Source organism: Pan paniscus, chromosome 5 (genome assembly GCF_029289425.2).
Source record: "Pan paniscus chromosome 5, NHGRI_mPanPan1-v2.0_pri, whole genome shotgun sequence".
Lineage (NCBI taxonomy): Eukaryota > Metazoa > Chordata > Mammalia > Primates > Hominidae > Pan > Pan paniscus.
In genome coordinates, this window is record NC_073254.2 from 50,317,876 (window position 1) to 50,333,975 (window position 16,100).

Genomic DNA, 16,100 nt, shown 5'->3' on the forward strand with positions numbered 1-16,100 from the left:
TGTTTAGCGGAACACTGGCAGCAAAAACAAGTAAACAAAAGCAAACCTATAGCTTTCATTGTATAGGATAAGGAAATTGTACAAAAAGAACTCAAAATATTACTTACTAAAATGGCATTCAAAATCCAGCCTCCAGTGACTTACTGCTGTTGAATAAAGGTGACAATCTTTGGTGAAATCTAAAGAGCTATTGTGCATAGTGCTAGAAGTTATAACCACCTGCAGATATTTCTGCCGTTTCATTCAGGCAGCTCAGATTGGGAATTGGTGATGATGGAGAAAGAGCTCTTGGGTCAAATTACTACACTTTGGATTTTGATAGTTTAAGGATTTTAGTAGCCTTAAGAGTTCTAGACAGAGAAGACAGTTACGGATAAACCCCTTTGGATCCCATTTCTGAAAGATTCACTCCCTTACTGAAACACCTGACCAAGAATTAAGTTAGTCAGCCCTGGGTGTCTGCAGGTTCCACATGCTCAGATTCAACTGACTGTAGATTGAAAATATTCAGAAACAGCAACAACAACAGCACAATAAAAATACAAGTAAAGGACAGGCACAGTGACTCATGCCTGTAATTCCAGTGCTTTGGGAGGATGAGGTAGGAGGATCGTTTGAAGCTAGGAGTTTGAGACCAGTCTGTGCAACATAGCAAGACCTGGTCTCTACAAAAAAATTTTAAAATGAGCCGAGTGGGTGGCACACGCCTATAGTCCTAGGCATGTGCCTATATACTCGTTGGCGGGGGGAAGGGGCAGGGCACTGAGGTGGGAGGATCCCTTGAACCCAGGAGTTTGAGGTTATATTGAGTTATGATCACACCACTGCACTCCAGCCTGGGCAACAGAGCAAGACCCCATCCCTAAAAAACAAAACGAAACAACAACAACAAAAAAAAGAAGTTAAAAAAATATGGTATAACAACTTTACATAGCATTTATATTAGGTATTATAAGTAATCTAGAAACAATTTAAGTACACAGAGGCCATATGGTTATATATGTTATATGCAAACACTATGCCATTTTATGTAAAGTACTTGAGCACCTGTGGATTTTGGTATCTGCAGGGGGTCTTAGAACCAATCCCCTGAGGACATTAAGGGATGACTGCATATTCTCTAGTTTTTTCCCTAATCTTTCCCTTGATTAGTAATTGGCCAACTTCTGGGGTTTATGAAGATATGCACTTCACCCCATGTCCTAAATATGTGTAGCTATACTCCTAGAACCTCTCACAAGTGCCAGTGGGAGTCCTACAAATCCTGCCCTGAATTTCAGAGAGCAAAAGGTGAAGAAAAGGAACATATCCCAGAAAGCAATCACTTCAAAAGAGGAATTTACCAGAAAAGGAAGACAACTGGGGACTACAAACATACTTTCCCACAGTGGGAGAAAGGGCATTCAAAGGCCAGAGAAGAAGATAATCTCATCCTGCCTGTTATGGTCCTACCTGTCCTGACTCCAGCATTCGGAGATTGTTTTTTTTTTTTTTTGAGACAGAGTCTCACTGTTGTGTTCTTCACAAATATTTTCCCCTTTCCCCCTTTTTTTTGTTTTTTTGAAATGGAGTCTTGCTCTGTTGCCCAGGCTGGGGTGCAGTGGTGTGATCTCAGCTCACTGCAGCCTCTGCCTCCCAGGTTCAAACAATTCTTGTGTCTCAGCCTCCTGAGTAGCTGAGGTTACAGGCATGTGCCACCATGGCCAGCTAATTTTTGTATTTTTAGTAGAGACAGGGTTTCTCCATGTTGGCTAGGCTAGCCTCGAACTCCTGGCCTCAAGTAATCTGCCTGCCTCAGCCTCCCAAAGTGCTGGAATTACAAGTATAAGCCACTACACCTGGGCCCCCTTTTCCCTTTTTATAACTGCCCTTCTAACTATTCCTCAATCATCAATGTAGAGGCAATCTCAACTTGTTCCATCTCATTACCTCTCAGAGAGGGTCCTAATCTTTCCATCAATTAATTACATTGGATGCAGGATGATCCATCTCTTCAGGCACTTCCGATACTCCAGAATTTTTGCTCTATGATCAAATTTAAAGCAACATTTTGTTTTTCTATGTCGACTGGCAAAATAAAAACTTGAGGATCAAATGGGGCTCAATTTTTCATGATATTGTCTCATGTCAGGTAAGTACCTTCCATTCCTTGGTCAAGAAAATTCTGACATGTGAGTGGGTCCAGAACTGTGAGGTGAGATTAATTACGCCTTTATCTTTCAGCCTTACTTCTTAAGCCTGACATTAGAAATACTTTATTAAATATCAAGCAGGATCTACTGCCCCCCAAACAAAACAGAAATGTGGAATAAGAAAAAAAAATGTCATTTTCTTACAGTAAACAACTAATCCACTACTAAAAACTACATCTTAGCAAATCCACATTTTAATAAATCAGATGCCATCTATTAACCAGCTACACTTTATAGTTGGTGGCATCTCTATCATTTATGATTTTCTATAGCAAATCAACTCAAATAAAATTCCTCAATAAGCAAAGCTTTAAAGTGTGGCAAGAAAGAAGCCTGAGATTTTATTCCAATATTCTCTCATTTTGTGCAACAATATTAAAACCTTACTTCAGACAGTTCACCAGCTTTACAGACCAATGATATGGGCCCAGCGCAGTGGCTCACGCCTGTAATCCCAGCACTTTGGGAGGCAGAAGTGGGCGGATCACAAGGTCAGGAGATCAAGACCATCCTGGCTAACATGGTGAAACCCCGTCTCTACTAAAAATACAAAAAAATTAACCAGGCATGGTGGCGGCCACCTGTAGTCCCAGATACTTGGGAAGCTGAGGCAGGAGAATGGCGTGAATCTGGGAGGCGGAGCTTGCAGTGAGCCAAGATTGCGCCACTGTACTCCAGCTTGGGTGACAGAGCAAGACTCCATCTCAGAAAAAAAAAAAAAAAAAAAAAAACCAATAATATGCCACAACAAAGTGCTCTATAAGGTCATGCCACATTAACAACATGGTATCATCTCTATTAGCTTTGAAGACAAAGTTTTTCAGGAATGCAGACAGCAAGAAATCTATGACTTAAAACAGGTTGGAATTGTTATCTGCCCTCTTTCTCAAGTTTTTCCCAGAGTTGCCTGTGAATATTAAATGTTACTTGAAATGAGAGCATATGTTTCTGTTTATTCATTAGGTAGTATACAAATATTTTTTAAACCCTGTTGAATAATGAAGAAATTGATCTATGTCCCTTTTTCCTGGTAGGAAGTCTCTAAACCCTTGGAATTTCCAAGTGCTAGGTGTCTTTATCCATGGTGGGTCCCTTGGACCATATCTAAGTTTATATTAACAAAGTGACTCATGTTGGGGCCCTATATAGTTGGTTTTTTCGATGTTTAATTCTTGTTGCCTAGCCTGGAGTGCAATGGTGCGATCTTGGCTCACTGCAACCTCTGCTTCCCAGGTTCAAGCAATTCTCCTGCCTCAGCCTCCCAAGTAGCTGGGATTATAGGCATGCACCACCACGTCTGGCTAATTTTTAGTAGAGACAGGGTTTCATCATGTTGGTCAGGCTGGTCTTGAACTCCTGACCTCAAGTGATCCACTTGCCTTGGCCTCCCAAAGTGCTGGGATTACAGGCATGAGCCACCGTGGCCAGCCCCTATATAGTTTTAGATGAAAGTTGGACATACGGGAAAGACCAACCACATGATCAGAAGATTGGGGCTTTCCAACTTCCCAACCTCCAGGGAAGGGAGGGAAAGCTTGAAGACTGAGCTCAATCACATGGCCAATGATTCAATCAATACCTAATTAATTACATCTCAATAAAACTCTGAATACTTGAAGCTTGGGTGAGCATCCCTCGGTGGTGACACACATCAATGTGCCAGGAGGGTGAAAGTCCTGAGGACACAGAAGCTTCACATTTAGTACGCTCTCAGACTTTCCCCCTATGTGTCCTGATTTGTATTCTTTATAATAAAACTATAGCAAGCTTAGCACTTTCTGAGGGGGTAATGCAAACCTCTTAATTTGTAGCCAGTTGATTAGAAGTGCAGGTGGCTTGTGGATCCTGAGGCTTGTGGTTAGTGTCTGAAGTGAGGGCAATCTTGTGGGGAACCATGCTCTTAACCTATGAAGTCTGTGATAACTCTGGGTAGTTAGCATCGGAATTACATTGTAAGCAATCACCCAAAATGTGTCAGGCAATGAATCCAGACAGTTATACATAATAGCCATGATTCCTGACAATATGGGGCTTACAACATAGAAGAGAAACAAGTAAACAAACACGATTAGAAATTGTGGTGATTAAAGATATTAAGGAGTATAATACATTTTAAGAAACAATGTAACACATTCCAACATGAGGATATTAGTAGGAAATCATTTATCATCAACTAAATCTGACCACTGGAACAGTTGCTTGCCAGAGGCAAAATAGCCATTTATGAATCTATGAATGATTGGGATTCACATCTTGGGAGCTGCAAAGGTATCTGAGGAGCTGCTGAATTGTACAAAATGAAGCAGTTTCCAGGGGTTTCTTTGGTCTGAAAATAGATGAGTGCTAAAAATGCAAAGATACTTGTAATCTCCTAATCAAAACCAACAACACCTCTTAGTAGTTGTTTTCATTATTTCCCCCCCCCAACAATCTGTAGTAAGAAACTTTTGGTTCCTTCACCTAACAGGAACTTAGCAGTAACCAAATGAAATGCCAGACAGGTTTTTGAATTCGGACCTCTCTAGACATAGAATTTAGAATACCTATGGTAAATCATCTGTGTTACGTTCTTTTCTGCTAGTTAATTTGCTGGTTTACTGAAATTAGCAAACAGGGCAAGATATGTACCACTTAACAAGTGAAAGCCAAGGGGAAAAAACATTACCATGCATGCCGTGCTCCAAATGTCAGCAGGGGTATTATAGCCAGATCCGATTAGAACTTCCAAGGAACGATATTGCCTTGTTTGAATATCTTCAGTGAAATGTTTGTGCTGAGAAAATGAAGGAAACAATATTTTAAACTTCATTCTAAAAAGTAACAAGTCAATACTGCTTAATAATGGAGATGAAAATAAACTCTCTGAAGTTTTTCCCAAACCAAAGTTCTCACTTTGCTTATTTCTTAAACAGCATTTTTATGTTATTAGCTCCAACAATCCTTTGCCTTACACACAGCTACTCCACATTATTTTTACAAACAAATGAGCCTAAACTTAATATACACAGGTCTAGGAAACAACAACAGGTTTTTTCTTTTTAAAAATTGTTTTAGTAAAGATGGGGTCTCACTATGTTACCCATGCTGGACTCAAACTCCTGGGCTCAAGTGATCCACCCACCTTGGCCTCCCAAAGTGCTGGGATTACAGGCGTGAGCTACCACACCAAGGAATCCAAACTCTTTAACCTTGCAATTTACTATACTTGTCTTTAATAAGTATCTTTCTGTGCCTTTATTGGGATGTTGATGTTCTACCTAGAGTATTTTTTGCTCTTTTGGTCAAATTTCATCTAGTACCCTTTGAAGCCCTGGTGTATACTAGTTTTCTACCTGAAGTTTTCTCTGAGTAATTTCCTCTTTTCACAAATACTGTTCCCTGTTTTTAAATTTCAATAGGATTAGAGAATTGTCTTCCACACTTTCCTATCACATTTGAATATTTGAATTTTGTTTCCTGTATATGACTCATACTAAGCTTCTTTTTGTCCTTCATTATTCATTTATTTTTTATCATGGAAAATTTCAAATATATACAAAATTAGAAAGAATCATGAACCCCATGCCATTTATTATACTAGTGTCACCTAGCAATTACCACTCATTGCCAGTCTATTTTCAACTGTATCCCAACCCTGCCACCACACCTACACCAGATTTTGAAGTACATACTAGACATTTTCTTTTCATTCATAAATATGGCTTTCTGAAAGATCATTCTTTTTAACTGTGACACTTTGTCACCTAAAAAAAAAAAATTAAGATGCAAAACCAAAGAATCAGAGTTTCAATGTTGAAAGTGCACATCAAATCTTTAGTATAAGAGGTGAAAACAGGCTGAGTGAGGCATATCACTATGAAATTATCTTACAGACTTCCACTGGGGGAAAAGGTTTCATATAAAGATCAAGAATCAGAATGGCATCGGTCTTTAGTACCATCAAAACTGGAAACTATAAAACAATGGAGCAACGACATTCTGAAAGAAAATGTTTTCTAACATAGAATTCTCTACAAAGCCAACTGAGAGTGAAAGCAGAATAAAGACTATCAGATGTGCAAATCCCACCCTTCCCCCACCCAATCTCACACCCTTTCTCAGGAAACTATTGCTTGTTGCATGTACTCTACAAAAAAGATGACATAAACCAAGAAAGATAGGAGACATGGAAAACAGGGGACATATATATAGAGAAAACAATAAATCTCCAGGATGATGGTGAAGGGAAATCCCAAATGACATAATGTAGCAGACCTATAGGGCAACCCAATCAGATCAATACAGATTAGAAGACTCCAGGTTCTAGGACACAGCGCTTTAGAAAGATAATAGTAGAAAGAACACTCAATGTATCTGTACATATTAAAGTGTATTTACAACACTGGGTAAAAGTATGGGATTGAATTAAGTGATCAACAGTACAAAGAAAACTAAGCAAATGAAACATGTTATGTAGAAAGGAAAAGGAACCATAATATATGCTCAGTTCAGCTGAGGATAGCCTTAGAGTCTCAATGATATAAACATGGAATGATCATGTAGCCAAAAATTAGATTACATTGGGGAAATGAGGAATTCGTGCTGTGGTGCTAGATAAGCCCCATTTTCTGGGAGGAAAAAAATAATATGTAACACTGAAAACAAAATTGGATTAATATAACCTGTTATTTATTAGTGATATAAAGGTAAATACTGTTAAGGGGAGTGAAAAACTGGTGAAAGAAGTAGGCAGATTTTTAAATAAAAGCTTATATAACTCACTGTCTCCCCCACTGTGTACATGCATGATTGATAAGCAAAAAAAGAAAAAAGAATAAAAAGCTTAGTACAGTGGTCCATCAGTGTACTTCAGGGATTAGTTTCAGAATCCTCCGAGTATAAAATCTGTGCATACTCAAGTTTCACAGTTGGCCCAGAACTCAAATATACAAAAAGCCAGCCCTCCATATATGTGCATTTCACATCCCTTGAATATTGTTTTCGATCCTTGTTTGGTTAAAAAAATCTGTGCATAAGTGGACTTGTGTAGTTTAAACCTATGTTGTTCAAAAGTTGACTGTATGTTTAATAATACAGCTCGTTAAAAATTATGTAAAATTCCATTACTGAATGCCAGATGCTGATGTGCTGAAGAGATCAAGAAGTGAGATCCAATCTGAATCCAATGGGGTGCAACACACATGTATTGTTCACCAGTGTGTCCTAATGCCTACATCAGAGTATGTGCCAGCATGTTTGCTGAATGAGTGAATGGCTGAAAAGAACGTAGTCATTTTTTTTTTTTTTTTTTTTTTTTTGAGATGGAGTCTCGCTCTGTCACCCAGGCTGGAGTGCAGTGGTGCGATCTTGGCTCACTGCAAGCTCTGCCTCCTGGGTTCACGCCATTCTCCTGCCTCTGCCTCCCAAGTAGCTGGGACTACAGGTGCCTGCCACAACGCCTGGCTAATATTTTTTTTTTTTGTAGTTTTAGTAGAGACGGGGTTTCACTGTGTTAGCTAGGATGGTCTTGATCTCCCGACCTCGTGATCCGCCTGCCTCGGCCTCCCAAAGTGCTGGGATTACAGGGGTGAGCCGAGAACGCAGTCATTTTAAACGCAGAGACACTGCTATGGTTTGAATGTTTGTCCCCTTTGAAACTAATATTGAAACTTAATGTCCAATGTTAACAGTACTAAGAGGTGAGACCTTTAAGCCTTTAAGAGGTGACTGGGTCATGAGGGGGTCTGCCTTCATGAATGGATTAATGGGTTATCACAGGGTGTGAATGAATTAACAGAGTAGGCTTATTATAAAAGTTGAAGAGAGATTAATTCTGTTGTGATGTAAGTAACAGAAGACTCCACCGGAATAAAGTGTGCCACATAGGTAAGAAAACACACATGAAGGTGTTCCAAACATAAAGGCACTGGAGCCTGAAACATGGTGTGGGCAGGAAATTGGCAAGCATTTGATGTTTGTACAGTGTGATACTTGTTACAGAGTCAATACGTTTCTCCACAATTTACTTGCTAAAATATTTATTGAGTACCTACTCTGTACCAGGCACTGTTCTAAGTACTAAATATAGATACAGCGGTAAACCAGAAAAACTTTATTGTGATATGATGTACATTCTAGTGAGAGGCTTATTAAGCAAATAAACATATAATATTAGATTGTGTTAAGTGTTGTGGAGAAAAAAAAAGTTACAGGGAGAAAGGAAGAGTGAGCAAATACCTGAGTGAATATGATAAAGGTATAAGTGTTTGGAGAGTGGCGGTTTGCTAATTACATTAGGTGTTCAGGGGAAGAGTTCCCTGATAAGTGACATCTGGGTAAGAACTTAAAGAAATTGAAGGAGTTGTACGTGAAGAGGATTCCAAGCAGAAGGAAGAGTAAGCTCTCTTTGCTTGGTGGTGTGTGGGCCATGGTAAGGACTTTGGTATTCATTCTGAAGGGAGCCACTGCAACGTTTAGCGAATATATGACTTGACTTACATTTAAAATGGCTGACTAGACACAGGTAGTATGTGCCTCATCCACAGAAAGGAACCAGAACAGTCAGAAGATACCCACATTTTGAACAGATTGTCCAGGAAGGAATGCTAAGATTCACCAGAGAAGTGATAGGAAGCACCAGAAGGAAAGGGTCTGAGGAAGCTGGCATGGGCATACAGTAAGAGAGAAATCCCCAGCATCCCACATTCTGAAAATGGGTTTTATGATCTTGGTTATGGGAGAAACCCTGAACCAACTAGGGCCTCGGGCCTGACATGCAGAACTGCCTAAAGATTGGACAGATGTTGCTCCAAACAGGGAACCCACAGAGAATCCCACAGGCATCTGAGTCTAAGCGGCTTCAGCTGGGTGCCATTTTGACAGCCTTGATACCAGGGATCTGAAGATGCAGCTGCTGTCATTCCACTGCTCTGAGGAGGAAGAGGGGAGGCTAGGCACTCTCATGCACTCCTGGGAGGGTCCCTATCACCCTGCCATGGGCTGCCGGTGAGACCAAGATGTGAGTGGACCACATTCCCCACAGCTTCTTCCCCATGCTGCTGGCCTAAGAGGGACCCTCCCCTCTCTGGTCCCAGGCATAAAGTGCTATTTTGAGAGTTTAATGCTAGGTTGTGCCTTGCCCTTTCGGGCTGACCTGGCTGCAGCTGCCACTTGGCTGAGGAGGGACAGGAAAACCAGGCTCTCCTATGCATACCTAAGACAACAGGCTTTTTTGAGACTGAGACTTGAGTGTACTGTAACTCCCCACAGTTTCTTGCCCATGCTGTTCATTTGAGAGGGAACCTACCCTCTCAGTCACAGGCCAACAGCTGGCACCATTTTGAGAGTTTAAAGCTGGGCTATGCGCTTGCCCTTGGGCGACACGGCTGCAACTGCCACCCAGCTGGGAGAGGAACAGCAGAGACCAAGCTTCTCTAAGCACACTTAGGAAAATACCCACTGCCCTGCTATCGGTGGCTGTAAAACTAGGGACTAGCCCCCTCCGACCCATCACAGCTAACAACAACAACAACAACAACAACAACAACAACAACAACAACACAGACTGCTTGGGTCCCAGCGGGTTGCTCCACCACTCTAACTGCCATCCCCCACATTATACCAGCTGCCCAGGGGCCTGAGAACCTGCCCATATACCCAGTCAGAGACCCACGAATCACACCTCCAGGACCCACTAACACTGGAATCAATGCTCTGGGGCCTAAGAACAGGAACACTCAGCCCACTAATGCCACCATCAGGGTCCAAAGACTGGCTCAGCTGGCATCCAAGTCCCCAGCAAAACCTCACCACAACCTAAACTGTACCCTAAGCCACAGAGGAAATTGCAGATACCCCTGACCCTGTGTACTGCCAAAAAAGTTATACAAAAACCATACTACCAGAGGTATCCAAAATCAAAATCAAAAAGTATCTTACTTAACCAACAACATATATACAACTTCAGAAAAATATTCTCCCCTACAAAAGCAATTTCAAAAAAATTGGAACAAGTGACTACTGCAACAAACGTGCAGATATCAACGGAAGGACACAGAAAACATAAATAAACAAGTAAATATGACAGCACCAAAGGACCACAACAATTGTCCAGCAACAGATCCCAATAAAAAAGAATTCCTTGAAATGCCAAATAAATCAAAATACTGATTTTAAAGAAGCTCAATAAGATGCAAGAGAAATCTGAAAATCAATACTAGGAAATCAGAAAATCCATTCAAGAGATGAATGAGAAATTTACCAAGGTGACAGATATCTTAAAACAACAACAACAACAACAACAACAACAACAACAAACCCCAGAAATTCTAGAACTAAAAAATTCACTGAAGCAGGGCACAGTTGCTCACATCTGTAATCCTAGCACTTTTGGAGGCTAAGGTGCTTGAGCCCAGGAGTTTAAGACAAGCCTGGGCAACATAGTGAGACCTTGTCTCTACTAAAAAAAATTAGCTGGGTGTGTTGGCATGCACCTGGGGTCCCAGCTACTCAGGAGGCTGAGCCAGGAGGATCGCTTGAGCCCAGGAGATTGAAGCTGCAGTGAGTTGTGATCATACCACTGCATTCCAGCCTGGGTGACAGAGTGAGACAACGTTTCAAATAAATTAATAAATTAAATAAAAAATTTATTCTAGGAAATACAAAATACATTTGAAAGCCTCAATAATAGACTGGAACAAGTAGAAGAATCTGAGAACTTGAAGACAGGTCCTCTGAAATATTCTAGTCAGATAAATATAAGGAAATAAAAAAAATTAGCTGAGCCTGGTGGTGCGTGCCTGTAGTCTCAGTTACTCAGGAGGCTGGGGCAGGAGGACTGCTTGAGCCCAGGAGTTAAAGGTTGCAACAAGCCATGATGACACCACCTCATTTCTACCTGGGCAACAGAGACCCTGTTTCTTTAAAAAAAAAAAAAAATTAATTAATTAATTAATTAAATGAATGAATAAATAATTTTTTTTTTCAGTTTAGAAAACCTCTTTAAGAAAATAGTAGATAAAAATTTCCCAAGTCTAACAAGAGAGTTAAGGCATCCAGATACAGGAGGCCCACTGATCCCCAGGCAAATACATGGGGAGGGGGAGGGGGAGGGGAGACTTTCCCACACAAAACAAAAGCTGAGGGATTTCAAAAAAAAGCTGAGGGATTTTATCAACACCAGACCTATCCTTACAAGAAATCTTAAAGAAGAGAGAAAATCTTTCTTCAATCAGAAAGAAAAACTCATTAATGAGCAATAAGTAATCATGTGAAGGTACAAAACTCACCAGTAACAGTAAGTATACAGAAAAACACAGAATATTATAACACCGTTAATTGTAGTGTGTAAACTACTCTTACCCTAAGTAGACAGATCAACCAATCAAAGATAACTACAGCAACTTTTCAAGATATAGACAGTCAAAAATGCTGCTGGGAAAACTGGATACCCATATACAGAAAAATGAAACTCAATCCCTATCTCTCGTAATACATAAAAATCACATCAAAATAGATTAAAGACTGAAATCTAAGATCTCAAACTTTGAAACTACTACAAGAAAACATGTGGGAAAATCTCCAGGACACTGGTCTGGGCAAAAATTTTCTTGAGCAATACCTCACGAGCACAGGCAACCAAAACAAAAATGGACAAATGGGATCACATGAAGTTAAACAGCTTCTGCACAGCAAAGAAAACAATCAACAAAGTGAAGAGACAACCCACAGAATGGGAGAAAATATTTGCAAATTACCCATCTGATAGGGGATTAATAACCAGAATATATAAGGAGCTCAAGCAACTCTATAGGAAAAAAAAAAAATCTAATAATCTGATCAAAAAATGGGCCAAAGATTTGAATAGACATTTCTCAAAAGAAGACATGCAAATGGCAAAGAGGCATATGAAAAGGTGCTCAACATCACTGACCATCAGAGAAAGGCAAATCAAAGCTACGAGAGCATCTCACTCACCCCAGTTAAAATGGCTTACGTCCAAAAGATAGGCAGTAACAAATGCTGGCAAGGATGTGGAGAAAAGGGAACCCTCCTGCACTGACGATAGGAATATAAACTGGTTACAACCACCATGGAGAACAGTTTGCAGGTCCCTCAGAAAACTAGAGCTACCATATTATCCAGCAATCCCACTGCTGCGTATATAATCAAACGAAAGGAAATCTGTATATAAAAAAGATGTCTGCACTCCGATGTTTGTTGTAGCACTATTCACAATATTTAAGATTTGGAAGCAACCTAAGTGTCCATCAACAGATGAATTAAAAAAATGTGGTGCATATACACAATAAAGTGCTATTCAGCCATAAAAAAGAATGGGATCCTGTCATTTACAACATGGATGGAACTGGAGATCATTATGTTAGATGAGATAAGCCAGGCACAGAAAGACAAATTTCACATGTTCTCATTTATTTGTGGGAGCTAAAAATCAAAACAATAGAACTCAAGGACACAGAGAGTAGAAGGATGGTTACCAGAGGCTGGGAAGGGTAGTGTGGGAGAAGTGGGGAGATAAGGATGATTAATGGGTATAAAAAAATTACTTACAAATAATAAGATCTACTCTTTCATAGCACAACAGGGTGACTATAGTGAATAATAATTATATATTTAAAAATAACTAGAAGAATATAATTGGATTGTCGTAACACAAAGGATAAATGCTTGAAGGGATGGATACCCTATTTTACTCCATGATGTGATTATTTCACATTGCATGCCTGTATCAAAACATCTCAGATACCCCACGAATACATACACCTACTATGTACCCATTAAAAATTAAAAATTAAAAAAATTTTAAAAACAATCACACTATCCAAAGCAATCTACAGGTTCAATGCAATTCTTTTCAAAATACTAATGTCATCTTTTCACAGAATTACAAAAAACAATTCTAAAATTCATATGGAACAAAAAAAGAACCTAAATAGCCAAAAGAATCCTAAGCAAAAAGAAAAAAGCTAGAGGCATTACACTGTCTGACTTAAAATTATACAAGGTTACAGCAACCAAAACAGCATGTATTAGTATTAAAATAGATACACAGATCAATGGAACAGAATAGAGAACCTAGAAATAAAGCCATATACTTAACAGCAAACTGATCTTTGAAAAGTCAACAAGCACATTCACTGGGAAAAAGACATCCTTTTCAATAAATGGTTCTAGGAAAACTGGACTGCCATATGCAGACGAATAAAAGATCCCTATCACTCACTGTATACAAAAATCAACCCAAGACCGATTAAAGACTTGAATATAAGACCTGAAACTCATGACTAAGACCTCAGGCAACAAAAATAAAAATAGACAAATGGGACTTAAACAAAAAAGCTTCTGCACAGCAAAAGAAATAATCAAGAGTCAACAGGCAACCTACAAAATGGGAGAAAAAAATCTGCAAACTATATGACCCAACAGGGGACTAACATCTAGAATTTACAAGAAACTCAACTCAATTAAAAAAAACCCAAATAATCCCATTAAAAGGTAGACTAAGGACATGAATAGGGATTTTTCAAAAGAAGACAAATGGCCAAAAAATAAATGAAAAAATGTCCACTATCACTAACCAGCAGAGAAATACAAATTAAAACCACAATGAGGTATCTTTCACCAATCAGAGTGGCTATTACTAAAAATACAAAAAATAATAACATGTTGGAGAGGATGTGGAGAAAAGGGACTTCTTACACACTCTTGGTGGGAATGAAAATCAGCACCATCTCTATAGAAAATAGTATGAATGGCTGGGCGCGGTGGCTCATGCTTCTAATCCCAGCACTTTGGGAGGCCGAGGTAGGCAGATCACAAGGTCAGGAGATCGAGACCATCCTGGCCAACATGGTGAAACCCCGTCTCTACTAAAAATACAAAAAATTAGCCGGCTGTGGCGGCACATGCCTGTAGTCCCAGCTACGCGGGAAGGGTGAGGCAGGAGAATTGCTTGAACCTGGGAGGCAGAGGCTGCAGTGAGCAGAGATCGCACCACTGCACTCCAGCCTGGGCAATAGAGTGAGACTCCATTTAAAAAAAAAGAAAAAGAAAGAAGGAAAATAGTATGAAAATTTCTCAAAGAACTAAAAATAAAACTACCACATGATCTAGCAGTACCACTGCTGGGTATCTGCACAAAGGAAAATAAATCATATCAAAAATATACCTATACTTGTATGTTTATCACAGCACTATTCATAATTACAACTATGGAATCAACCCAAGTGTCTAGGAGTAGATAAAGAAAATGTGGTATGGAATGAACACAATACTATTCAGCCATAAAAAAGAATGAAATCATGTGTTTTGCAGCAACATGGATGGAACTGGATGCCATTATCTTAATTGAAACAACTCAAAGAAAGGTAAATACCACATGTTCTCACTTATAAGTGGGAGCTACATAATGTGTACACATGGAGGCATAGTGTGGAACGATCGACAATGAAGACTCAGAGGGTGGGGTGAAAGGGTAGATGAAGGGATGTTACTTGGTGGTTACAATGTGCACTGTTCCAGTGATGGATCCATTGAAGCCCTGACTTCACCACAATGCAATATATCAACCTAGCAAAACTGCACTTATACCTCATGAACATATACAAATTAAAAAAAAAAGTATCACTCTGATAGATGTGTTGCCAATAGTCTACGGGGAGCAAGGGCAGCAGAAGGGAGAAAGTGAAGAAGCTATTGCAGTCACTACTGAAGTCATCCAGGGTGACCTGGACCAGATGATAGCGTAGTAGAGTAATTCTAATTACTTGGAAAGCTGCTTCACATTCTTATTAGTCAGTGCTAAGCTGGCTTTGTTTTTTCTAAAAGGTTATCACAATATTCTACAATCAATATGGGAAGTAAGATCCTTCTGAGGTCTGAACCATGTCCCATTTAAAAGCATATGGCTCTTTGAGTACTGTCATTTATGTGTGAATCATTCTATTATAGATTTTAAAAAGATGTCCATTAAAAATAACCTTGGTCAGGTATGGTGGCTCATGCCTGTAGTCCCAACACTTTGGGAGGCCGAGACGGGCAGATCACTTGAGGTCCGGAGTTTGAGGCTGGCCTGGCCAACATGGTGAAACCCCTCCTCTACTAAAAATACAAAAATTAGCCAGGGCATGCTGGCTCACGCCTGTAATCACAGCTACTTGGGAGGCTGAGGCAGGAGAATCACCTGAATCCGGGAGGCAGAGGTTCCAGTGAGCTGAGATTGAGTTACTGCACTCCAGCCTGGGTGACAGAGCAAGACTCTGTCTCAAACAAAAAAACCTTAAAACACTTTATTAGATACACAGTAAAAAACAACAGTATAAATAATTCGCCAATTAAAATGAGATTCCACTATTTAGCCTGAAGATCATACAAGAAAATACTTTTCTGAGTTGTTAAAGGTAGAATAACTGATGTATCTTTTCTTTTCTTTTTTTTTGAGATGGGAGTTTCACTCTTGCTGCCCAGGCTGGAGTGCAATGGCGTGATCTCGGCTCACCGAAACCTCTGCCTCCCAGGTTCAAGTGATTCTCCTGCCTCAGCCTCCCAAGTAGCTGGTATTACAGGCATGCGCCAACACGCCTGGCTAATTTTTTTGTATTTTTAGTAGAGACGGGATTTCTCCATGTGGTCAGGCTGGTCTCAAACTCCTGACCTCAGGTGATCTCATGTGATCCGCCAGCCTCCGCCTCCCAAAGTGCTGGGATTACAGGCATGAGCCACCGTGCCTGGCTAACTGAAGTATCTTTTCTAGAGTGTAATATGACACTATACATCAAAAAACATATAATTATTTCTAATTACATGTCATTATGAATAACTAAAAATAAGTTAAATGACACTATACATCATAAAGCCCTTTTAAAAATCACAGAACTTCTGACTTAGCAATTCTATGTCTAGGACATGTCC

General features: G+C 39.8%; 1 protein-coding gene across 4 annotated transcripts in view; it reads right to left on the reverse strand.

Moving 5' to 3' along the window:
• SRPK1 (SRSF protein kinase 1) overlaps positions 1-16,100 on the reverse strand; it is an 87,279-nt gene that overhangs the window by 18,332 nt on the left and 52,847 nt on the right. For all 4 annotated transcript variants that reach the window (XM_034961942.3, XM_008972332.5, XM_055113536.2 and 1 more), the window contains one exon: positions 4,858-4,965. In XM_034961942.3, coding sequence (XP_034817833.2) covers positions 4,858-4,965 — 108 coding nt within the window. The remainder of the gene's footprint in view (positions 1-4,857; positions 4,966-16,100) is intronic.